At 39.4% G+C, this 27018-nt stretch overlaps 1 protein-coding gene across 1 annotated transcript in view; it reads left to right on the forward strand.

The window, feature by feature from the left end:
- Positions 1–27018, forward strand: part of LOC122792239 (discoidin, CUB and LCCL domain-containing protein 1-like) — a 1730428-nt gene that overhangs the window by 907499 nt on the left and 795911 nt on the right. The window contains exon 5 of the mRNA XM_044059988.1: positions 14634–14706. Within this exon, the coding sequence (XP_043915923.1) occupies positions 14634–14706 (73 nt within the window). The remainder of the gene's footprint in view (positions 1–14633; positions 14707–27018) is intronic.

Consider the following 27018-nt stretch of genomic DNA (forward strand, 5'->3'; position numbering starts at 1 on the left):
AAACAGCAGAGGCCACCAAAGCAGACACCCAAACAACCACCACCTCAGAACACAACACCTGCAACACATAGACCTCACAGTCAGAGTGTCAAACAGTCACAGCCCTTAAGGCCAAAGACAATGCCAGACACACTAGTCATTGGTGACTCCATAGTCAGACACACTGACGTCCCGCTCACCAGACTGAGTAAGGAGAAGGTCACAGTAAGCTGCCTGTCCGGCGCTAGAATCCGCCACATAACGCAAGCACTCAGGTCTCTCAACAGCAGGTACAAATATGACTCAGTCATTGTCCACGCTGGTGTAAACGACCTGAGACGTACCTCCTTGGACTACATGAAAAGAGACATTGAGGAGCTCTCTGATTATGTAGCCCAGGCAGGTATGACCCTGACCTTGAGCAGTATTCTACCTTCACCAAGAATGATGCCACAATACAGAGATAAGATGATCAGCTTTAACAATTGGCTTAAACTCTGGTGTCATTCAAAGGGGATCCAATGTCTGTCTGCCTGGGATGACATGCTGGACAAGCCACGTTGCTTCGCAAGGGACGGCTTGCACCTGTCACACCTGGGATTCGGATATTGGCAAAGGCTCTTGCCACCCCATAGTGCCTTTTTAGGCAAGGCTCAAATTCTAAACCTACCACCCTAGAACACAAGAAAGGAAAAAAACTAAGGGTAATGCTGCTCAATGCCAGAAGTCTAAATCTCAAAATGCACGCACTCGAGGCCCTTCTCAGTATGGAGAACATCGATGTCTGTGCAGTGACAGAAACCTGGTTCAAGGCTCCTGAGAGCACCCCAGCACTATCAGGTTTTACCTCTTATCATGCGTTCCGGCCCCAAAATCCGGACAATACCAAGAAAGGAGGGTATCCATATTCATCAAAGACACCCACACCTCAAGACTGGTGGCAACGCACGATGCATCAGAGACCATCCAGGTGCAATTAACCAAAGGCAAGACTGCTCTGCAAATTGTAGCATGTTACAGGCCACCCTCACAAACTCAGGAACCTCACATGACCTTCCTGAAAACACTAGAGGGGATAAATGTATCACCAAACACCATCATACTAGGTGACTTCAATTACCCTAATATAGACTGGGAACACTACTCAAGCCCAAACACCCTAGCCCAAAAGTTCCTGGAATTCATAAACTCAAATGCCATGGAACAACTAGTCACCATCCCCACAAGAGGAGAAAACATACTTGATCTCATCATCACGAACATGGGAGCACAATGTTCAACACCGGAAGTATACCCCTCACTGGTGAGATCAGATCACAAACTAATCTCGCTGGAGGTCCTCATCCCACCCCCACCTGAAATAAAAAAAACCACAGTAAAGAACTTCTCGAAAGCCGACTTCACACTTCTAAAGACTAGTGTGGTCTCCTTTAAGGCCCCGAGCCGACGGAAAACAGTACTCAAGCCGCTGAATCACTTACAAATGCCTTCTACCAGCACCTGCAGGACTGCATGGATAAGGCAATCCCAAGCAAAACAAAGACTCTTTGTACCAAAGGCAAGCGTCCACTCTGGTGGACCCCAGCCATAAACAAACTCTACAACAAAAGGAGGAAGCTACTACAAGATAGAGCAAAATCCTTAAAAGGTAAGACACCCTTGATCACTATAAGTAAAAACTAAGAGCTCTCATAAAATCATCCAAAGCAAATTTTGAGAGAAAAATAGCTAAAGACTCAAAAGACAATCATAAGGCCTTCTTTAGCTATGTTAGAAACCTGGGAGGAAACTCCCAGATATGCTCAGAACTAGTTCAAAATGATGTGAAGATTACTGATCCTACAGACATTGCCAACATACTGGCTGACAGGTTCAGTGCAAACCTCTCCCCTCCCCAAAAGGAGAGATATCTATACCAAGCGATTGCAGCCCCCCAAACATCTCCAACGCCCAAGTGAGAACTGCTCTCTCCAAAGCAAAAAACACAGCATTCATGGGACCTGATGGTGTTCCCGGCTGTGTGCTCCACGAACTCAACGAGGAATTAAACCCACAGCTAGGACAGCTGTTTAATCATAGTCTTACCTCTGGATACGTACCCAGGGAGTGGCGCACTGCAACTGTGGTCCCACTTCACAAAGGCGGTGCCTCCACCGACCCTGGAAATTACCGGCCCATTAGCTTGACAAGCCTTATCTGCAAAGCCATGGAGAGGATCATAATGGACCTCATAAATAAAGACATAGGGAATTTGCAGACTTTGGATCCATCCCAGTTTGGCTTTGTCAAAGGCAGATCATGCCTTCTAAACTTGGTTGACTTTTTCGAAACAGTCACCAAAGCCATTGATGAGGGAAAGGCAGTCCATACAGCCTACCTCGATCTGGCGAAGGCCTTTGATACAATACCCCACTCGGGTATCATTGAAAAACTCATCAGCTTAAATGTTAACCCATACATCACAAGATGGGTTGCAAACTGGCTGAGTGACAGAACCCACAGGGTCAGAGTTGCTGGCGCCATGTCAGACTCAAAGCCTGTCACAAGTGGTGTACCACAGGGCTCAGTCCTGGGCCCACTCTTGTTTGGCATCTACTTTTCCAGTACAAGCAAACACAGGAGGGTTATGGCTGACAAAGTTTGCAGATGACTGCAAACTGGGCGCCATAGTAGAAAACACATCTGACACAGATATCCTTCAGAAGGGTCTCACAGAAACGGATAACTGGTGCCAGAGCCATGGCCTAAAGTTAAATGCCAAAAATGCATAGTCATACCCTTCGGGAAAAACAAGGTTACCCCTAGCTACCAAATAGGTGGCAATCCACTGAGTACAGAAGAAGTTATCAGGGACCTGGGGACCCAGGTTGATAGTAGTCTGTCATTCGACACCCATGTAGCTAAAGTAGTTAGGAAGACCTTCTACATTGCCCACCTTATCATGAAGGGATTCTCATCTAGATCAAGGGAGGTCATAGTCTCCCTATACTCATCACTCATCAGACCAATGATTGAGTACAATGCCCCATTCGGAATGTATCTGACCCGACACTTGCAGCAGCTGGAGAGGCCACAAAAGTTCCTCACCAAAAGGATAAAGGGTCTCAAACATCTGTCCTATGCTGCCCGACTGAAAGAACTCCAGCTCTATTCAGTCGCCACGCTTGCTCAGAGGTGACCTTTGCCTAACATACAAGGCCATGTCAAACCCAGATTTGATGAATATGCTTCACCTCAAAAATCTAGATCCATCAGAGCCACAAGGGCGGGAGACTTAAACCTCGACACGGCTATTAATAGGACGTGCTGGAGGGATAGATTCATCACCCAAAGACTCCCTATGCTGTGGAATAAAATCCCGGTATATGTGAGGCAGAGCACCTCGCTGGCCTTGTTCAAGAGAAATCTTGACCAATGGATGGGAGATCGCAGATATACCCCAGGGATTACCTCAGTGTCACTGCTCAACAGAGGCACAGCAAAATAATGGGTATAGTTCCCCATACTAAAGGGGTGGCGTAAGCCACAAAACTATGGGCTAGGCTTGTAAATGCCCTCGGGCAGATAGCCTAGTATGAACCTATGAACCTATGAACCTATGAATGTGTATATATTTAATTTGTTCTGATGAGATTTTTGATGGCTTCCTAGAATGTATTTAGGAGTTTTACATAGTAATGCTACATATCTGATAACAGCAAAGTTGACTTCCTGTGAAGTAACTAATGTCTCTAGCTAATTCCTCTTGTATGAGGTAATGAATCCAATAAAAGTTTTAATAAACTCCAAACAGCACAAAAGGTAATGTAAAGGGCTTTTTGTCTGGTCGATTCACCAGACTTCCTCAGACAAACTCATACAAAACAAGCACCAAGTTTAAATTAAAAACTTTTCCCTCCATAACTACATCAGCCTATCAAACACATTGTTCAATACAATACCCTAAACATTGTACTTAAAGTTGAACATTTTTTTAAAAACAACATTTTATGAAAAACCTTACTTGTCATAAAAACCTAACCTGGAAAACCAAGACATGAAAAGTGGGTACTACTCATAACCCTTATAAATATAAATATTAAACTAATGCAAAACACTTTTATAAAAAAACTTTTTTACATATCTATGTATTACCTACTAAGGCTCCTCAACTTAAGAATACAAGTAATGGAGATCTCCTCATTTAGACCCAGTTTCCTACTAGAATCCAGGCTAAGCTGCCATACTACTTTTTTTTCTCTAATAGTAAACCTAAAGCACCACCCTTATTGTCCATCAAAATCAAAATAAAATAAGCATTAATACTATATTGAGTGACAAAACTAGAGGCAAAATCCTTTGACTGGAGAGAGCCAACTGTATCTCTACCCAAAACAGGGACTACATTTCTATCACCATTGTTTTACAGAAAGGGAGGAGAGGGATTTATAAACCTATTTTGTGTTTTCCAGGTGAATTGTCAGTGGTAGATAACGGTGATAGAAATGTAGTCCCTGTTTTGGATAGAGATACAGTTGGCTCCCTCCAGTCAAAGGATTTTGCCTCTAGTTTTGTCATGCAATATAGTATTGATGCTTACAAAATAAGAGGTATTTTGTCTAAAAATTGAGGGTTCTTTCAATAGAAGAAGAAACTGTTGATAAAATAGGCCATAACCCATTGGTTATTTTCAAGAGGGGTAGGAATCTGAAATCTTTAGTGGAATTCACTAGGCAGATTTATGCACGTACCCCTGGCATGTATAAGTGCGAGGCTTGTAACTATTGTAGATATATGGTGTCTGGCTGTACATTTACTATTCAGGGTAGGTCTTATAGGGTCAAGGATAGGTACAATTGTAATACTAGGTCTGTGATATATCTTGCCCAGTGCCGGTTATGCCCATACTTTTATGCTGGTAAGACCGACAGAAAGTTGAAAGAGAGGGTCTATGAACATGTTTATAGCATTGCTAAAGGAAGGAATGAAAATGCATTGGCTAGACATTGTAATAGTAACCCGGGGCATTATTTTTCATTTAGGGGGCAGACCAGATTTTGATGGACAATAGGGGTGGTGCTTTAGGTTTACTATTAGAGAAAAAAGAAGTATTATGGCAGCTTAGCCTGGATTCTAGTAGGAAACCAGGTCTAAATGAGGTGATCTCCATTTCTTGTATTCTTAAGTTGGGGAGCCTTAGTAGATAATACATTATATTTATAAGGGTTCTGAGTAGTACCCACTTTTCATGTCTTAGTTTTCTAGGTTAGGTTTTTATGACAAGTAAGGTTTTTCATAAAATGTTTAAAAAAAAACTGTTCAACTTTACGTACAAGGTTTAGGGTATTGTATTGAACAATGTGTTTGATAGGCTGATGTAGTTTTTGGAAGGAATTTTTTTTAATTTAAACTCGGTGCTTGTTTTGTACGAGTTTGTCTGAGGAAGTCCGGTGAATCGACCAGACGAAAAGCACTTTACTTTACCTTTTGTGCTGTTTGGAGTTTATTAAAACTTTTATTGGATTCATTACCTCTGGGTGTGTTCTTATCCAGTTTGTGTTGTCACTGTGTCTGCTTTTGTTCATTTAATTTAATTCGTCTTGTCTGCTAGGAGTGTCTTATTTTTCATTACATTCTTATATTCTACTCTGTTCGCTAACAATGAATACTTTAAAAAAGGTCAATATGCACTGATCTATTCTGTTTTGCTTGTGTATTTCTGTCCAGTAATTATAAGTCTGCATTGTTGTAAATTGTCTGCATCTGACATCTTTAAAATATCTTAATTTTATATGAAAAAAATTCTTATGAGTTATTCTTTCTTAAGATTTTTGCAGCAATTTATTAATGATCATTGCAGATTTCTGGTCCCATTTGATATGTTTCCATAAGGTCAACTAAAAAACTTACTCGAAAGTATAAACTGTGCAAATATTTTCTTATCTGAGGTTACAAGTCTCTGTTGAACAACCAAGTTTTGCTCTAATGTGCATTTTTATTTGTATTATTTTTCATGTGATTTATAATATGCAGTAACTCTGTAAGAGTACTGATGCAGATTTTTTTAAGTCTAACACTGTGTTAAAGTCTTCAGCCAAAGTTAAAGTTTACCTGGATAGTACCTGTATTCCTTTGCTAAGGCTAGAGGGTAGTATTCGTAATCACTGCACTTAGGCATGGAAGGAATTTACACTGACTGCAGCTAAGTGCATCGAAAGTGCAATTCAAAGATGTCAGCTGTTCTCAGGAGCAGCTGTATGAAGAAGTATGAGAAAGCACTATGCAAATTAAGTATATGCAAATGAAACAATAATGAGATGCATGTGAGGAATTTGTGAAAATTCTGCAACTGTATTATGTAATCTTCTCAGCAGAATTTATTGTGTTAGCGCTTTCGTCTAGATCAATATCTAAACTTCCTCAGACAACTCGTTCCCAAAATGCAGTAGTTTTTATGCATTTCAATTAAACAACTATTAACTCCATTATCCCACCAAGATTGCAATTAATTAAATAATCAATTAAAATTAATTCACTCCAACATGAACTCAAAAGCTTAATTGCTGAAGTTATTTCACCCCACAGTATATTAAGACACATGAAAAGTTCAAAATTTATAACCTTATTAAAAATGTTAAGAAAAACAGTAAAAAAAAACACAGAATAAATGCATTCATGTTTAAAATCATAAAAAAGTCATATATATATTCCTCATATGGTATATGTATATATATATATATATATATATATATATATATATATATATATACAACATTCACCTATCCAGTGTCTTTAGTTTCAAAATACACTTAATAGAAGCATATTCATTAAGGCCTGGAAAAATATGGGCAGATGTTTGAATCTGCCATAGGAGGTCAACAACAACAGAGAAAACAGAACCATAGAAGGAATTAGTAAGTACAAAAGGAGACTTTAAAGTGTTTAATTACACAAACTTTTTTGTTGATAACTGTATTGTCGATCTACTGACCAAGGGACTATCATTTGTCCCAAATAAAAAAGCTGATCTAGCTAAAACAATCTTGGACTTGAAAACATTTGTTCGGAAATTGAACTTGTCAGTCCTTGTGGGCAGTACTCCCACTTTGACTAGTGAACTAAGAGTTTCTAGTTTGCTTAATCCACCGTTGCATGTGACGCTAGCATTATTTGAAAGAATCTGTGAAATAGATTTTCGAGCCTGTCTATATAGGGATAATGCTGATAAATTGTACACCAATTATAACATAACCACCGAAGATCAGAATTTTCTATTGTTTTTAAAATTACATAGAATTAGGGTTATGAAGCCCGACAAAGGCAGAGGGCTTATATTTATGCATGAAAGTGATTACATACAAAAAATGCAAAGTGTCTTGGATAATGACCACCATTATTGTTTAGTTAGTATCAATGAAGTTAATATTGCTCATAAGAAAATATATGGTACTATCAATGACCTGTTCTTGGAAGGAAGTATATGTTTGGATACGTTACATTATTTGACTATGATAGCACCAAAAACACCTGTTATATTTGAATCCCCTAAGATACATAAAAGCATATCTGACCCACCCTTTAGACCAATAGTTGATGGGAGGGGATCAGTTACATATTCTAGTGCCAAGTACATAAATAGCAAGTTAAAATCCATTATTAAAAGTGAAAAACAAATTTGCCCAGACTCATGGGGGTTTCTGAATGGCATTAATAACCTGGAATTCATTAGTAATTATAACTTCCTCACAGTAGACATAAAAGATTTGTATACTGTGATCCCAGTATGGGTTAGAGCTTTGCTCAGTGAAAAAGGCTTAGACAATAATGAAATATATGTAATAGAAACACTACTAGATTTGGTTCTATCCAATAATTTTATGTTGTTTAATGGTCAAATATATAAACAAATAACGGGTGTAGCTATGGGCGCACCGTGCGGAGGGTGCTTTGCTAATTGCGTATTAGCATACTGGGAGCAAGAGTTTTTATTTAAAAAACAATTATTCCAGGAATATACGGCCTGGTATACAAGATACAAGGATCATATGTTTTTTTATCTGGAAAGGAGATGTTAATACTATCTCACCCTTCATAGAAGATATTAAAAAACTCAGTGACTTTTTAGACTTCACCTTCTAGTTTGCAACTGAATCCATAAACTTTTTAGATGTACAGATATCCAAGGACAGGGTCAACAACAGATATAAGATGGTCATTTATAGAAAGCCCACTTATTTGAATACATTTCTGCATTTTTCTAGAAGCCATCCCTTTCATCAGAAAAAAGCTGTAATGAAAGAGCAGTTAGTAAGGGTTGCTAGGATGGTTTCTTCTGAAGATGATTTCCTAGCAGAATGTAGCCTGCTTAAAGGTATGTTTATCAGGAGAGGATATCCCGAGGTTTTATTTGATCAAATCTGTGGAGAAATGTCAACAAAAAGAAATAATGGGCATTTTTAAGCCCATATTGAATAGAGGCTATATGACATCAGATGATACCCCTGATAATAGAATGTTTATAAACAATAGGACAATAAGTTCAGGTCCTACGTTTATAACAACATATTCAGTTAATGCAGGAATGATTTCAAATATATTGTATAAGAATTGGGCTCTTATTCAGAAGATATTCACATCAGTAAAAAATTCGAAAGGTCTCTTCATATAACATATAGACGAGGGCAAAACCTAAAGTGCATATTAGAATTGCAAGGTGGAGTAGGTAACAAAAGTGGGGGTATGTCCAAATGTGGGCGATGCCACCAATGCCAATACATAAAAATTGGTAATAAAGTTACCATTAGGGACATATCGAATAAGTGGAAAATATAATTGTGAGTCCAAGGGAATTGTTTATGTAGCACTCTGTCAACAGTGCCAATCATTTTATATAGGAAAAATGGAGAGAACATTGAGGCAAAGAATTTACGAGCACATTTATAACATTAATAAACATATTACTACAAATGCTTTGGCTAGGCATACGGTAGAAATTCCACCCATAGGTTCTTGTTTGCTATAGTACTTCAAGAAAAACACAATATTGGGGGGGGGGGTCCCTGGGAGTTAAAGCTAGAGGAAAGTGAGCTCCTATGGCAGATTCGAACATTTGCCCATATTTTTCCAGGCCTTAATGAATATGCTTCTATTAAGTATATTTTGAAACTAAAGGCACTAGATAGGTTAATGTTATGTGTATATATATATATATATATATATATATATATGTATATATATATGTCATATGAGGAATATATATGACTTTTTTATGGTTTTAAACATGAATGTATGTATTCTGTGTTTTTTTTTTGCTGTTTTTCTTAACATTTTTTATAAGGTTATAAATTTAGAATTTTTCATGTGTCTTAATATACTATGGGGGTGAAATAACTTCAGCAATTAAGCTTTTGAGTTCAAGTTGGAGTGAATTCATTTTAATTGATTATTTAATTAATTGCATTCTTGCTGGGTTAATGGAGTTAAAAGTTGTTTATTTGAAATGTATAAAACTACTGCATTTTGGGAACAAGTTGTCTGAGGAAGTTTAGATATTCATCTAGACGAAAGCGCTAATACAATAAATTCTGCTAAGAAGATTACAGCTGCTTCTTTTTTTGTTTTTTATCAATTTTTGCTGTTTGTGTTTTTTTGCAACTATATTATGTAAAGTAGGAGATCTTCCTACTTTTAAGTGATTCATAGTTGCTTTTGTACTAATCTGTACCGTGCACAGGAGGGTTATAAAAAGCAAAGTCGTACCTTTCCTGTCCACTTTGCATTTTGAGAAAATGTTTGTTTGCTGCCAGCTAGCTGTCTCCTATTTTGAAGTACTCTTCATGGTTTCACCAAAACCAGCTGCACCCAGTGGCACTTACTGGCCAGAAAGGAGACGATGTTGGTAAAGGCTGACCCATCTGAACTTTGCTGATCAGGAAATCTTGAACAGGTTTAGTGGACATGCAGATAGTACTGGTTTTGGTGGGATTGTAGGGCCCACAGACAGGGACTGGGGGATGTGTGTCCTTCCTATACCTGTGACTAGCAAGGTACGTATAGCCCTCACTATACTTTGCCATGGGGAGCTGTCAGAAACAAACTGGGAACACATTCAGTATTGCACAGGCTTCTGCCTTAAAAAATATTTCAGAGGTTCCACAGCATAACTCTTGGCACTTGTGGATCACTACATCTACTTTCCAGTGTCATCTCAACACTGAGCCAGTACCTTGTGTATCTCCTACAGGGTGGCACACTTTCCTGAGGTGCTTGATGCAATAGAATGCACCCATGTTGCCATTCGAGCTCCAGCTGGACCATGGTGGAGTAGAACCAGAACAGGAAGGGCTGACATTCCATCATCTGCCAGATAATTTGTGATGCATGGAGGCACAACACCAACATGTTGACCAAGCACTATGGCAGTGCCCAAGATTCCCATACTGGGCACACAAGCGCACTCCTACCTCTTCATATATGGTAGGATTCCTCATGGTCATCAAGTTGGAAAGTGCAAAATGTCTTATTTTCCCAGTCATTGGTATTTTGGTATCTGTAGAGTGGTACAGACACTATTGAGTAATCACCCCGCCTTTCTTGTTGTGTGTCCCAGCCCTCTTTTGTTTTGCAGGTGACACAGACTAACAAACCCTAACTAATGACAGCAGTCTGTAGCTGTTAGGGAGTGAGCAAGAGCGCTTCAACACTACCCTGTCCCAGAGACAGATAGTCAGAGTGTTTGATCTGGTCATAGCCCATTTCCATTGTCTGGCCAAGTCTGGAACGGTGCCCTTTAATAGTACCTACTGCTGCTTGCAGTATGTTTACTGACTACCGCATTCTGCAAAACACAATCATCTGTTGATCTGGTGTGCAACTGCTACAGCCAGTTACCAGTAGTGGCAGTGGAGATCCCTTTAACACTCTTCCTACCCCTGGTGATAGTGATGGTGGCCAGATGATGGCAGCATGGCAACCTCTTTGTCAGGCTTAAGCACAGTATACTACTGCTCAGGCAGAGAGGCACAACTATGTCCCATAACATTCACATATTTACTTACTGAAAATGAAATACATTCACACAGATAGGCAGTATTACTTGTGGACTATGGTGAGTGGTAAATGGTCAACTTGTACTGTAAATCAGACTTTTTCTATTTTAAAATAAAAAGGACGTCTTTCATACATTTTGCATCCATCTTTATTTGTACTCTGTTGAGGGATAAGAGACATAAATGCTAGTTACACTTGAGGGTTTGACTTAAACATATAAAAGTAGGTGTTATGCAGCATGATAGTCCCATAGATCAAAGGAAGTGCTGCCATATGAGCTTGATGCTGAGTTGCTCTGATGATGGGATCTACTGGATGCAGATGAATCTCTTCACATTGACCTATCCATGCTGTAGAATATAGACCTTGACTATGACAGCTTCTCCCACATGTTGTGGAATTCTGATGTGGCCTTGGTGCTTTCTGTTTGGGGAATCAACATGAGTGCCTGCAGTACACTGTATCTTCTCTGCCCGACTCTCAGTAGCAGTAGCCTGGGCTTGAACTATGTCACTGCACATGTGCTGCAAAGCATTGCATGTCTCTGGATCTAACTGTGAAGTATTTCTTCAGCTGATATGTAAGGTGTGATAGCTGGTAATGCTACCTCGGCTTGTGTCAAGGTGTGGTTCTTCTCCTTAACTGCATTAATGTCACTCACTATGTGATCCTATGCCTTAGCTGTCTGTGCCTGTTTTGGTCCCATTTTTCTAAAAAGGCATTTTCTATATGTCCTCAGAGCATTCATGATGATGTGATTCTCCTCAGGACTGAAGTTCACTCCATGTGTCTTGTTGCCAACTGCTGCAGCATATTTTAACCTGCAATCACATATTGTGAGAAAATCACACCTGCCTCCCTTGCATACCTCTCAACTGTCCTGATTTTTGTAGAATGTCCAGATTTTTACCTTATATTTTTGGTATGTTCCTCATAAAATTTGTGGTTTTCTAGCAAATCACTGAAGATTGAAGTTGCTAAATAATGACATACATTTGAGTTTGAAATCTGTCCCTATTTTTGCCCCCCCCCCCCCCCATTATTCTTTGTCCAGATATTTTGCACTAAGTGGTTGAAAGGTATGCTTTCTTGTGTGATATTGTAATAAAATATGAATCATACATGCAAGGGATGATAAGGATGTTGAAGCACTCATTCTAAGCTGTTTTGAGTTTTGCTGGCAGTACTGCTGCAATAGTAAAACATATGCTTGTATGTTTTTGATGTGAGAGTGTTGTGGTCATTAAGTTAAATGACAGGTCAGTTTTATCAGTAAGTAATTAAATTAAAGTGGCCTGTAGACTGGTCCTGTATATTGTCCATTTGCTAGAGAATTTTGTGTGCAGCAAGCCACTTGAAACATGTCAACAGCAAAGTAGCACCTTATACATTCCAAGCATATCATGACATTCAGACAAATATAAAAAGTCATACCATTAAAAACAGGTTAATGTTGAATAGGTAACAGTAAAGTACACCGATAACTGCTTTTCATATCAGTTTGTGATTACCCCTGTATACACAAACACAGCACATTCATCCTGGGGAAGGGGGAAGATTGTGCAGAAATTAGCTGCACTGCATAGTACTGAATATTGAATATGACTGAATATAATTGCATGCAGCAGGGCCAGTCTTACACAGGCCAACTAGGCAATTGCCTAGGGTGCCATGCTTGAAAGGGTACTCTTTCTGAATATTTATTTGTTAGAGCAATGAAATATGTAGTTTACTTAGGTTGAAAAAAAAATAAAATAAAATATGGAGCACTGTTTCAACAAAACACACCCACCCCACAGCATGATGGGTACTCCAGGAAGGAGGTGTTCCATTTGACTTAAGCATTCAAGCCAGTGAAGCAGGGTCATGTTAGATTTGTGTTGTGACGTTTCGTTGACCTTGCACAGCATTCAAATGGTAGGAGCGAAGCTGTCACATTGACTGAAGGGAGCTGGCCATCAATATGATGCAGTTTCTAAACTATATAACCTTCTTTAAAAAAAAATAACATTTTAAAGTGTGGCCTACTGCTTGACTGTTTATGGAGTCTGGAAGGACATTTTGTGTGCAGAATTATGGACAGTCGAGAGAAATGGTACAAAACAGAAGCAGTGAGGTGATTGTTATTGTTGTTATTATTATTTTCATGATGCTGGTAGTGATCAACCAGATATTTTGTGACAATATTTATAGCTTTTTGATTTCTATGGAGCAACTTGAAATACTATAATGTGTGGCAACCTGTCTGTGTAGATTGGGCTAGCAAAAATGAAACTTATTACATGATCATCAGACTTCATGGCTATAACTGCTGGGCAGAGGTTGAGCATAAATCTCAACTGTCCATAATTGTGGATCAACATTTTTCTCTATCTCTTCTAATCCCTGGTAAGACTGTTAATTTTAGGAGAAAAAGTGGTGGGTTACACTTTGTAAATAATTACAATAATTAAGAGTTTTAGACTTCTTTTGCTTCAGAAAATGCATGTTATTTCACATTATCTTATTTATTTTGTCAGCTCCTCATGTAAGTAGTACTCATATTACGTTACGTCTGGATTTGTTCTGTATTCTGGAGCTAAGAGGCTGAGAGCTATGGGGTTGGGGTTGAGTGGATAAAAGTGACTTGGTATCAGTAGTGGTAGTGAAAGTATTACCTGTAATTGAAGCAGTAATTGCCATGTAATTCATAAATTCTGAAGCAATTCATTACACATTGTTTATGACATATCATTTGACAAAGTAAATCAGTAACTAGTTCATAGCATGGAATACATGCAAAATGTGTAGCATAACTTATTATCATTTTTTTTTTATTAAATATATAAATGGTTGCTTTGCTGTTATTAAATAAAATGAATAGCACAACCTGGTGGAAGTTTCCCAGGAAGGGATGAAAGAGATTACACTGTGTGGATTTTTTTTTAATAAAGTGAAAGTGTGTTTTTTAGTCGCTGTGTTGGAGTTTACTTTTCAATTGGATCTAGCAATTGGTGATTTGGACTTTGCCTTTGTATGGATTTATCTACAGTAGCTCAAAAGGAGTAAATTAAATAAAATAGGATTGTAGTGAAATAGGATGTGCGAGTCTTGTAGTGTTACAAAATAGTTGCAGACTTAATGGCCTAGTGTTGTTTGATTTTGATCCTTTCTTCACATGAACCAAAAATTCTAATCAGAATTATCCTATCGAAGCTGACAGGAAAGTTTTGCAAAGTCATAAAAAACATTTGATGCACCGAGAGTAACTAAGATTTTACTAGCATCATCTTTGTACTATAAATACCTTAACATATAATTGAATTATTTTGATAAGCTGGTATCTAAGCTAGATGGCTGTTGTCTGCACTTTCCATTTGACTGAAACATGAATTAGTATGCATATGTGTAGAAAGAAAAGGAACAGGAACTGTCATTTAATTGTTTGTATTATTTTTGTTTAAGTTTCAAAGGCAGACAAAGAAAAGCGAGCTATAGCTTGGTACCCAGCATAAGCTGATCTTCTCATTGAAGAACCTCTTTTGCACCCAGTATTTGTTCCAGTGCCTGTGAATTTAATGCAGTTGGTCATGTTTTTTTTTTAATTGGACCATGATAATGTTTTTTTAATTATTTTCACTTTCTAGTGTGTACTGTCCAGCAGGATGTAAAAACATCAATGGAGACATCTGGGGAGATAAGAACAGTGGTTACCGAGATGTGAGTATGACAGTTACAAAACTTACCATGAATTTGTTATGCATTTTACTGCAACATATTTTCTAAAAACTGTTAATTCAGGACCAGATTCCAAAGGACTTGCTGTCAGTGTTAGTAACTTACTTGGTTGTAAACCTGCCCTGATTTCAAAAGACTTGCTGTTGTTGTAAGTGACTTACTCCAGCATAAAGCCAGTCAATAAAATAGGCTTACATATATTCAAAACGACTTGTGTCAGTGTAAGTCCCCTATACTGAGTGCAAGTCTTTTGAAATCTGTCCCCCACTATAAGTCTGCTTTGTCGATCGACGTTGCACAGGAGTAACTCGCTTAAACAGGGAGCAAGTCTTCTGGAATCAAGGCAGGTTTACCACAGAACAAGTCTTTTGGAATCCGTCCCTTAATGCTAACTTCAGCATTGAGAATTGGGGACAGAAAAAAGATGTACAGACATGTCTGTCCTAACTTAATTCCCAGATTTATTCAGTGAAATGATTAGTTGTTTTTCAGAGACCACCGTATAGACATGTTATGTTTTTGTCACCTGTCTCAGCCCCTTTTCTTTATCCATCAGAAGTGTTACTGACTACTAGTGTTTCATGGAATATTTCTTGAATATGTTCACTTTTATTTATGGGTGTTGCATTTATAATGCACTGCCTTGATGGTTTAGGATGATGCTTCCTTCTCACTATTAAACAGAATGTAAAGGCTCATACATTCCAGAGAATACTTTCTGTTAGAGTTGTTTGCTGCAGCTCTATAATGCTGAATGCTGAAGCATTTAAGTAAATAGTAATAGTTTGTTTGCCGTACTGACTGACTGATGGACATATTGCATAACAGTTAATATTTTATGCAGAAGCAGGTTGTGTTATCAGTGAAACATCCAAAAAAGTCATCATTTATTTGTTAGTTTCTGTTCCTGTAAGTAGCCAACAAACAGAGGATGAGTTCTGGTAGGTTAAGAGCGTGAGACTTGGCTTGTTTAAGGTAGATGTTCTTCGTGTTTCACTGTTGCAGTCATCACATTTGGGTTATCCCTGCCTGGGTAGTCCTCGGCTGGCCCAAATACCAGAGACTTAGTATTTCTGCGTCAGTTGCTGTTGCTTCAGGACTGCCGTCAGGTCATCAGTTGTATAAAGTAAGGCAGCCGCCACCATTACATCAGTCTTTCTTGCCAAGGAGCCCAAAGCAGAAGCAGTTCGCACGAGTGCCGGTTGGCTGCTACCTGAGTTTCATTTTCTGAATTGAAGCTAAAGTCTTCTAAAGCTAAGTACCCCGTTGGGGATCCTTTTTTCTTGCACTAACCGATGTCAGAAAAAGTTAACAATTGTCTCGCCTGTGGAAAGCAAATACCACACCGAGACTTTCATTCTTACTGTGTCACTTGCTTAGGGCCAGACCACGACGTCCCTTGCTGTCGCTTTTGTGCTTTAACACCAGAACTATACTTCGTCGGGCCCTTATTGTAGCTAGATATTTTCGCTTACCGTCTTCGAATTCCGATATGGCTTCGGTAAGCCATCTGACAGAACTTCCAAAAACGTAAGGATAAAGACAGAGACAGTCCGCACAGGTCCAAACCTACCGACGATGCTTCTGTTAAGCTAGTCGTCAGTTCTCCAGTCCTCAGTGAGGCACTTTCGCAGCCCCTGATGCCCACTTCTGTGGATTCGCAGGCCACTACTGAGACACTTTTGGAGTCCGGTATGCAGCAAAACTCTTATTTGACTAAGGATCCAGCGGTTATCTCTACCTTGGATGGGTCCAGAGCTGCTGAGCAGGCACCGGTTTCCAAGGAAGTACTTCGCACAACCAATTATTTTGCGTCTACCGTTCTTTCAAAAACTACCAAGTTTCTAAGGCCCAGGGTACGAACCACACCCAAGAAAACTGACTACCCAATCTCAGGCACCTGCTTCCTTGCCTCAGTCTCAAATGCTTAAAATGGCGGAAGACCTTATCATGCTGATCAGGGGAATCCAAGCTAAAAGAAAAAGATATCTGTCCCTAGTAGTTTTGTCTGAACAGGAGTCTGATGACTCTGATGCATCTGAATATGAAGACATGCAACCCCTCTCTGCTTATGAGGATTCTGATACAGAGGAATCCATTCCTTCAGCCTCTCCACCCGAGGAGTTTTCCTTTGGGGAAACCCTTCATACCTTAAGGGATCATTTCCAGTGGGAATGTCAGAACTACCCTTAGTCTAAAAAGAGACTCAGAGAATTCTTAGATCTTCCACAGCACAGACCCCTGGCCATTCCCCCAGTCCTGGATGTTGTGGACGATGTTTTCCTGGAATCCAGTTTGACTCTTGACACCCTCCTTCTTTGCTCCCAAAAAATCTGACAGGTGTTACAGGGTAATAAACCCAAAAAGTGGAACTGCAGCAAGCAAACAGCACCCGAACAAGAAGTAATAACAAGTCCTTTAATAAATGAAGCACTTTTTGTTTGGTACTATGTACAAAATTCTTCAGACAAGTAAAATCTCCTACAATACTGCTATAATTACTGAATCAATTAGCAACTCAATTAGACAATAAAACAATAATGACAATAATAAACATTTAAACCAAAATAACCGCTTATAACCACCTCTAAAACAAAAATAAAATCGAGCTCTAAAAACCGATTGTAATGGCAAGAAAAATTAAGTCGACTCACATTTCAAATCTCACTAAATAAAAATATGACAATAAAATAATAATGTTAGAAAACTAATCAGACAAAGAAATATATAAAACTATCACTAGTTCAAGGTGGAAATAAAATATATTAAATAAAAACTGAAGACTATCATCTTGTTAAACTCTTAAGCTTCAGAATGCTGCTAACAGAGCAGTCTTCATTCAGTCCTGGCACACTATAGGCATTCAATCTAATCTGCCAGACTAGCTTTAGTTCTTCCACCTTTAATGCTGCTGGACCACTCCGTACATCCTGACAAACCTGGTCAGTCACCAAAAATTTAAATCTATGATCAGGATGAGATGAAATATGCTTAGCCAAAGCATTTTCAAGTTTATTTTTTCTAATGGCATAAACATGTTCATAGAGGCGATCACGAAGTCGCCTCTCTGTTTTACCGATATAGAAAGCCATACAGGCCTGACACTGGGCAAGATAAACTATCATCTCAGAGTTACAATTCACTCTACTCTTTAAAGTATACTGATGGTTATGCACCTTAAATCTATTGGATTCTATAATGTATTGACAATAGTTACAAGATTGACATTTATACATGCCAACAGTTCTAAAACATCCAGGTTGACGTTGTTTGAAGAAGGCTTTAAGGTTTTTAGCTTTCTTATACACAACTATAGGTTGATCTCCGACCTTATTAAATACACTGAGGTCACTCCTAAAAAGTGCCCAGTTTTTACATATGATGCAGAAACACCTCTAAAACAAAAATAAAATCGAGCTCTAAAAACCGATTGTAATGACAAGAAAAATTAAGTCAACTCACATTTCAGATCTCTCTAAATAAAAATATGACAATAAAAATAATAATGTTAGAAAACTAATCAGACAAAGAAATATATAAAACTATCACTAGTTCAAGGTAGAAAAAATATTTTATACTGTTGGATGGTGACAGTATATTTAGTGATATGGTGGTCAACCATTTTAAAAAATCTACGCAGTTTTTGAAGTTTACATCTACATTCAACACTGAGGCCATTGCATATCTGACTTTCACGCTGAATGCACTCTTTTAAGGAGCATGTTCCTGCATCGAGGTTATCCAGATTATATGGTTGATGATATTATAGAGGAGGTCTCAAATAAACATTTAAGACGATTTTATAAACCAATTTTAGACAGTGCACAACATCAATATGAAGAAAATATTGCCCTTTTGTCAGCAAGTGATTCTAATGAAACTCTTGAGCCTAAGGTACAAGGACCTACCTTTATTACAACCTATAACATCAATAGCAATGTTTGTTTCTGCATCATATGTAAAAAACTGGGCACTTTTTAGGAGTGACCCCAGTGTATTTAATAAGATCGGAGATCAACTTATAGTTGTGTATAAGAAAGCTAAAAACCTTAAAGCCTTCTTCGAACAATGTCAACCTGGACGTTTTAGAACTGTTGGCATGTATAAATGTCAATCTTGTAACTACTGTCAATACATTATAGAATCCAATAGATTTAAGGTGCATAACCATCAGTATACTTTAAAGTGTAGAGTGAATTGTAACTCTAAGATGATAGTTTATCTTGCCCAGTGTCAGGCCTGTATGGCTTTCTATATCGGTAAAACGGAGAGGCGACTTCGTGATCGCCTCTATGAACATGTCTATGCCATTAGAAAAAATAAACTTGAAAATGCTTTGGCTAAGCATATTTCATCTCATCCTGACCATAGATTTAAATTTTTGGTGATTGACCAGGTTTGTCAGGATGTACGGGGTGGTCCAGCAGCATTAAAGCTGGAAGAACTAGAGCTAGTCTGGCAGATTAGATTGAATGCCTATAGTGTGCCAGGACTGAATGAAGGCTGCTGTATTAGCAGCATCCTGAAGCTTAAGAGTTTAACAAGATGATAGTCTTCAGTTTTTATTTTTAATATATATTTTTTCTAGTGATAGTTTTATATATTTCTTTGTCTGATTAGTTTTCTAACATTATTATTTTTATTGTCATATTTTTATTTAGTGAGATTTGAAATGTGAGTTGACTTAATTTTTCTTGTCATTACAATCAGTTTTTAGAGCTCGATTTTATTTTTGTTTTAGAGGTGGTTATAAGCGGTTATTTTGGCTTAAATGTTTATTATTGTCATTATTGTTTTATTGTCTAATTGAATTGCTAATTGATTCAGTATTTATAGCACTATTGTAGGAGATTTTACTTGTCTGAAGAAGTTTGTACATAGTACCAAACGAAAAGCGCTTCATTTATTGAAGGACTTGTTATTACTTCTTGTTCAGGTGCTGTTTGCTTGCTGCAGTTCCACTTTTTGGGTTTATTAGTTTGTTTTTTGCCTTGGTCTGAGTTTAAGGTGTTACACAGTCCCTGACTCTCACAAATTTCTTTTAAAAAATCCTACTGCTGACCCTGAGGTAATTTCTCTAGGGCCTAAAGGAATTAAAGCAACCTCTACCAAGAATCCCACTCCCTGAGATAGGGATTCCCGAGCATTAGACAGATGGGGTAAAAAAGTATACACCTCTGCTACTCTCGCTATCAGAGCACTAAGCTGTCAGTTCCATATGCTAAAATTTCAGCAACATACCATGGAACTCCTCAAACAAAAACTGTCTTCCTTTCCTGCTTGTGCAGAATCTAAAGAGTTACAAGAGTTTGTGCATTCTGCAAGTCAAGTAACTAAGCACATCTTTCACTGTGGTTTTGACGCCCTAGAACCTTCTTGCAGGGCAGCAGTCACCGGTTCTGTCCTTAGAAGGCATGCTTGACTTAAGGAACAGCCCTTGCCAGACCATGTCAAATCTAAATTATTGGATGCACCCTTCCACAAAGACAACTTATTTGTCACCAAGGCAGAGGAGGTCTTAAAAAAATGGAAGGAAAAGCTAAATCTATGCAGACAGTTAAGGATTTCCTACAGGTCCAGCCACCCAGATTCAGCAGGCATTGCCCCTCCAAGCACTGGTCCTTTCTTGCCCCCACCAGGTCAGTTCAGCCCAGACCCCAGGGAAGCAGACCCCCAGACAGCAGCCACAGGGAATACAGAGATCAAAGCAGTGGAGTTCCTCCACTTTAAAACCAGGGAGTTCAAAGCTACACCCTCATGATAAGAACTCTCAATGGCTATCCTCCCCTACCCCCTCCCTCTGCCCACCTGCACTTGCCCCTAGGAGGAAAACTCTCCTTCCATGCAAGCACCTGGGCCACCATTACCAACAACCGCTGGGTCCTCAACATAGTGTCCCAGGGATACATATTTTCTTTCCACACTCTTCCAACCCCAAAAGGGTTTCCAGATCTACCTCCAAATCAGTGGGCAGAGGTGAAAAAGCAAGTCCTTTCCCTGCTTTCTATGAGAGCAAGAGAGCACGTTCCTGCAGAACAGATAGGCCAAGGTTGCTACTCCAGACTTTTTCTGGAACCCAGAAAAGAGGGCACCTGGTGCCCCATCCTCGATCTATCCATTCTAAACACCTTCCTGGTGATACCAAAATTCAAAATGCTCACCCACCAGCAACTGCTACCCATGCTCTCCAAGAATGCTTGGCTAGCCACCCTAGACCTAAAAGAGGCCTACCTCCACATTCCTGTCAGGGAATCATGCAGGAAATATCTACGTTTCAGGGCAGGATCTCTGCACTTTCAGTTCTCTGAGCTTCCCTTTGGCTTATCTACTGCTCCCAGAGTTTTCACAAAATGTCTGGCTCCCGCCATTACCTTTTGCAGACAAAGGAATATCCAAATTTACACATACTTAGATGACTGCCTAATTCAGGCAGACAGTCAGGAAAGGCTGCTCAAGCACCTGGCTTTTGTAAAGTCCCTACTGTCCTCCCTAGGGTACGCTATCAATGAAAAGAAATCCAAACAAGTACCCACCCAAAGGATTATATTCCAGGGAGCAAGACTGGACACAGCATCCCAGATGGCATTCCTTACACCAGAAAAGCAAACTTACCTGATGGCCTACTTCTCTCAACTAGCCACCAGACCCCAGTTATCTGCAAGGAAAATCCTGCAAGATCTGGGGTTCATGGCACCTTGCATTCTACTCATTCCATATGCCAGACTGCATATGAGGAAACTTCAGTGGAACCTAAAAAGCATTTGGTGTCAACACTCTCAAGACCTGGAAACTCTTATACCAATGATACCTTGCCTAAGGAAAGATTTTCTTTAGTGAGCAGCAGCATGCTCCCACAATAAGGGACTGCCATTCTCACCAACCCCTGCTGCCCAGACCCTCACCACAGATGCATCAGACTATGCCTGGGGTGCACACCTGGATGGCAGGTGCATAGAGGGCCAATGGAGCCCACAGCAAATCCATCTGCACATTAACCAGAAAGAGATGTTAGCTGTCCAGCACGCATTGACAGCTTTCAGGCCCTTTCTCTCCCCAGGGGCTCTATTGATCAAAACAGACTGTACCACTGTGATGTGGTATATTAACAAGCAGGGAAGGACTCACTTCTACCCTCTGTGCAGGCTGGCCATGACCCTTTGGCACACAGCCTCTGCCATGCAACTCCACATGTTAGCACAATTCCTGCCATGCTCTCTAAGCTCTGTGGCAGACCAATTAAGCAGAAATCTTCTGGACCCACATGAGTGGCAGCTAGACCAAAGAACCATCACCCTAATAACTCATAAATGGGGCACTCCGAAGGTCAACCTCTTTGCCTTCTATGCCAACCATCAGCTCAGCAAGTTCTGCAACAGGAAGCATAACTGCATGGCTTGGAAAGTGGATGCCCTATCCTTCCCCTGGGTCATTCTCTCGGTCTTTGCATTTCCCCCACTACCTCTCATCACCAGGATACTGCTCAAAATAAGGGAGGAAAAATCAAGGACAATTCTGGTTGCTTCAGACTGGCCTCGCCAGCACTGGTACCCACTGCTGCACAGCCTGTCCCCACTGCCACCATGGCATCTCCCTCAGACCCCAACCCTCCTGACCCAGTGGGAAGGAGAATTCATGCATCCCCAATTGCAGACCCCCAATCTGGCAGCCTAGCTTATTCCCTGACCATTGATGAATCTGCCAATTTCAGTAAACAGGTTCTAGATGTTATACGTGAGGCTAGATGCCCTAGCACTAGTATTATGCTGGCAAATGGAAAAGGTTCTGCACCTGGATTCAGGCTAAGGGAGCCGATATGGCACAGCCCTCCCTACCTCTCATCTTGGATTACCTAGCTGACCTGCTACACAGTGGTCTCTCCTTTTCCTCTATTAAAATTTATGCCTCTGCTATCTCTGCTCATTTCCACACTGAACACCTCCTTTTCTCACACCCTCTGATCAAACAATTCCTAAGAGGGGCTAGCAACTTTAGTTCACCCAGAAGAGCACCTACCCCAGTTTGTGACCTTAACTTTGTGTTGGAAAAGCTCATCCTGCCCCCCTTTGAACCAGCATCTTCAGCAGTTAAAATTTCTCTCCTGGAAGACAGCTTTTCTTCTGGCCATCATTTCAGTCAGAAGAGCCTTCCGACCTAAAAGCACTCATGGCTGTAGAGCCCTTCATCATCTTCCATGCTGACAGTGTAAACCTCAGCACTAACCCATCCTTCATGCCCAAAGTGGTGTCCATCTCAGCCAATCCATTCATTTTCCCACCTTTTTCCCTAACCCACAAAACAAGGGGGAAAGAATTCTTCACTCTCTTGATGTGCACAGACAGCTCAGATTCTATCTAGGCAGGACTAAATCATTCAGAAAGTCTGATCAATTACTGGTCAGCTTTGCTGCAGGGGCAGAGGGCAAAGCCATCTCCAAACAAACATTTCCAAATGGATAGCACATTGCATCCATTTCTGTTGCAAGCAACATGGAAAACCTCCCCCTAAGGGGGTCAGGACTCGCTGTACCAGAGCAGCCTCCACCTCTGCAGCTTTCTTGAGAGGAGTCCCCACCAGGGACATCCTGGAGGCTGCCACCTGGACATCTGTTCATATTTTCACCAAGCGTTACCACCTGTCTATCTTCTCCAAATCCAGGGCAGGCTTTGCCACTGCAGTCTTGCAGGGCATCCTAGCCAGCCTCTAGTCTCCTTGACTGCCTCCACCCTTTTCCTCAGCTTTGGGAATCAACCCAAATGTGATGAATGCTACAGTGAAACATGAAGAACATAGTACAGTTGTGTGCACTTACCATAAATGTAGATGTTTGAGTGTATTCACTGTTGCAGTCCTGGTTTCCCTCCCTCCATCCCCCACTTCTTTCTCTCTCTCTCCTTACAAGGAATTTTTTGGTATTTACTTTCTACTCGTGGGGTTCTTCCACCATATCCTGGCTCTCACTTGGGGTCTCCTGACAGGGCAAGAAAAACTGATGTAATGGTGTCGGCTGCCTTACTTTATACTACTGACGACCTGACATCAGTGCTGAAGTGACAGCAACCGATGCAGAAATACTAAGTCTCTGATATTCGGGCCGGCCGAGGGCTACCCTGGCAGGGATAACCCAAATGTGATGACTGCAACAGTGAATACACTCGAACATCTACATTTATGTTAAGTGTACACAACTGTATTTTATTGTTTATTAGGACAGCTTAGGCTAGAATGTTGGCAATGCTTTTTTTTTTTTTTTTTTTTTGTTACCACACTGTTGTTCCCACAGTCAGTCAAGGAATGTTTCCTTTTACAAAGTTCCAAACGCTTGCTAGCCCTTGTACTTCATTACAAAGGTCAATGAAGACCTACATAACTTTAGGAATTTTTGGATTTTTGTAAGGGAAAAAAAACACAAAGGGGATCTAAATGTAAGGTCTGTATTTCATTCCAGACCATCAGTCATCGTTTATGTGACATTTTTGTGTTCTCTCCATGCTTGCATGTGTTTTCTGCAGATATTCCTATTTCATTCCACTTTCCAAAAAAAAAAACATGCTGGCTGAATGCCTTCTCTAAACAATGAGTATGTATTATGTTTACTTTTCCACAGGTCATGTCTGAAAAGGGTTCAAACAGAAGTTAAATCAATAAATTAAAAATTAAGTTTAAGAGGTATAACAAAAATTTAGGCAGATGAATTCATTCTGTACACATGCAGTACTTTGCTCTACTTTTGATTCGTGTAACATATGATCAAACTATTCTTAAAGGTAAGACTTCATTTGCATCAGAATGACATGCAGACTTTTCATGGAAATTCTTACACAGATCGTTTTACACCCCCAATAGGATAGCTAAAATCAACTCTTCTAAACAATGGTTTTGTTGGAGATGTTCTCAGAATTGTAATGCTGATTGGATTCATATATTTTTTGAGTGTATCAAAATTAAAAAATTTTGGGAGGAGATTGGAAATTTCCTTCAAGCTATTTTTTCAGATTCTTTCATACTAACTAAATCCATAATTTTTCTGAATGTAACTGAAACAAATGTTATGACCAAAAATAATTTGTATCTACTATTGACTATACTAGCAATTGCTAGAAAATGTATTACAAGAAAATGGAAAACTTCATCTGAACCCAACTTTCAAGAATTTATCACTCTACTAGAAGAAACAATACATATGGAAAAAAAGGTAAAAGAAACAAGAATCTTCCCTAATAAATGGATCAACAATCCTTGGAAGAAATTTTTTTCTCTCATTGAGACTTTAAAGATCTCCACATCTTAGTACTTGGAGAAATTACACTGATATTTTTGTTATGTGTAACTACCTCTCTCTAACTCTAAGTTATTCTCATTTTTTTTTTCATATAGGCCATATGTACGCATTGTATATAGTTTGTCTTTTGTTTCATTTGTATTCTAGTAGAAATGGTGTTTTGTCTTTTTGAAAATCAGTAAAATATTTGAAAAAAAAGAATGACATGCAGACTGACAACTGCTGTATTTCAGTGAAGTCAGTACCTACAGTACTGTTCTTTCTGTGTTGCAGCATAAAAGTCAGATGGACCAGCTGCAGTGGTTTTACCTTGTAAATGTCTTTCATGATCATCTTGTATGACTTTCTGAACTTTGCAACTTCTGCATTTGTGGGAGCACACCCATAATGACTCCATCTGTGCATATGAATTAGTGGACTTATACTCCCCAGTACACATTTCTTTCAGGCCTTTACATTGTTCGGTTCACTAGCAAATATTGTTATATGCCAACTTTTGATGCCTAAGAAAGCCAACATCCCCAACTACCCTTTTCCTTACCAGATTACCAACCTAAGTCATTGTAGGCACTGAATCTTCTGTATAGGGCCAGAGCATTATTTTGATAGCTGCAATCCCTGTTGGAACTTTAACCCATCTGACAGAAATAGGAAGTGAAAGAAAGTAAAGAAACTTGAGGCCTCTTGTTGTTGTATAGCATTTACCACTATTAAATGTACAAGTCTCAGAGGTCAGCTAGAGTGCCATGTGAAGGATTCCACGTTTGAGATAAACAGGTTTAATGTAAGGTAAAGGACTACACATTCAGGTTTAAGACTTGTACTCCAGTTTCTTATTGAAGTCCATTGTGCATATGTTGGTCTCTGTGCCTGCATGATGTATTCAGGCTTTGTTGAAAAGGAGCAAAAAAAGCATCTTCCCAATACTTGAACTTTATCAAGGCCTATTTTTCTGCCCCTCCTCTTCCTTCTTCATATGACTTTTTTTTTCTCCAATGACATGTCAGGGCTCCTTCGTTGATAAGTAATATTGATGACCACAACCATTTTTATACTTCCTGATGTCTACCAACCTTTGAGAGTCTCTTTGTCACCATCCCATACTAGTGTCTTACTAGTGTCTTCAAAACCATGATTATGGTTTAGAGTTACTGTTCGTTCTGGACCCTTACTGCTGTCCTTAGGGTGGTGCGCCTCTCCCCATTTTTGAAACTTGATTGTTTTTATTCTATGCTCATCCTAACCTCTTCATGGCAGATAGATGGTAAATTTATGTATTTATTTACTTATTTATTTAAATCATTGTTAACCAGTAAGTGCATTCATTCTCTACACAACCATTTCCTGTACAACTAGAAAATGTAAACCTTAATGTACAGGAGGTATTGGTTACAACTCTGTAGTAACTACTCAGTAGCTTACTAATGTAGAAAATGTAAACAATGAAAAGTAGGACTGTTCATTACATTTATTTATCTTTGTACTTTCTGTACTGCACCTTAAGACCCCTATCTTGCAAAGTTACACCATTTAGTATAATGTGCATATAACAACAAGCCACAAAGGCAATCTGATGTTATAATCAGGAACCAAAAAAGACAAGAACAACAAGTGAAACTTTAACAAATAAAGGCTTCGTGCTTTCATCTGTATAATCCAAAACACCAGCAGGAATGAAAGGACACCACGAAAGGAAGTTAGACGCTTGGAGAGGCTCCGAGGAAAGGCACAAATTCATCCTTCTGCTGCTTCTTATTCTTTTTTTGGGAATTCCCATTGGGATTTTTCAGAGCAGGGAGCAAGACCAAAGGGACTGAGGACTCGCAATGCATAGGACCAGGACTAATGGACTTGCTCATAGATGACGATACACTTTCTGAAGATTGTGTAAGTAATCACGAACTATATTTCAGCCCAGCTAATGTTCTTTTGAATTTTAATTTAGAGTCAATGATTGGCATTTCAGTCGAACCACCAACGGAATTGAGTAATGTTAATATTTATATGAGTCTGGG

The sequence above is a fragment of the Protopterus annectens genome, chromosome 1.part2 (genome assembly GCF_019279795.1).
Source record: "Protopterus annectens isolate FY-2018-M chromosome 1.part2, PAN1.0, whole genome shotgun sequence".
Lineage (NCBI taxonomy): Eukaryota > Metazoa > Chordata > Ceratodontiformes > Protopteridae > Protopterus > Protopterus annectens.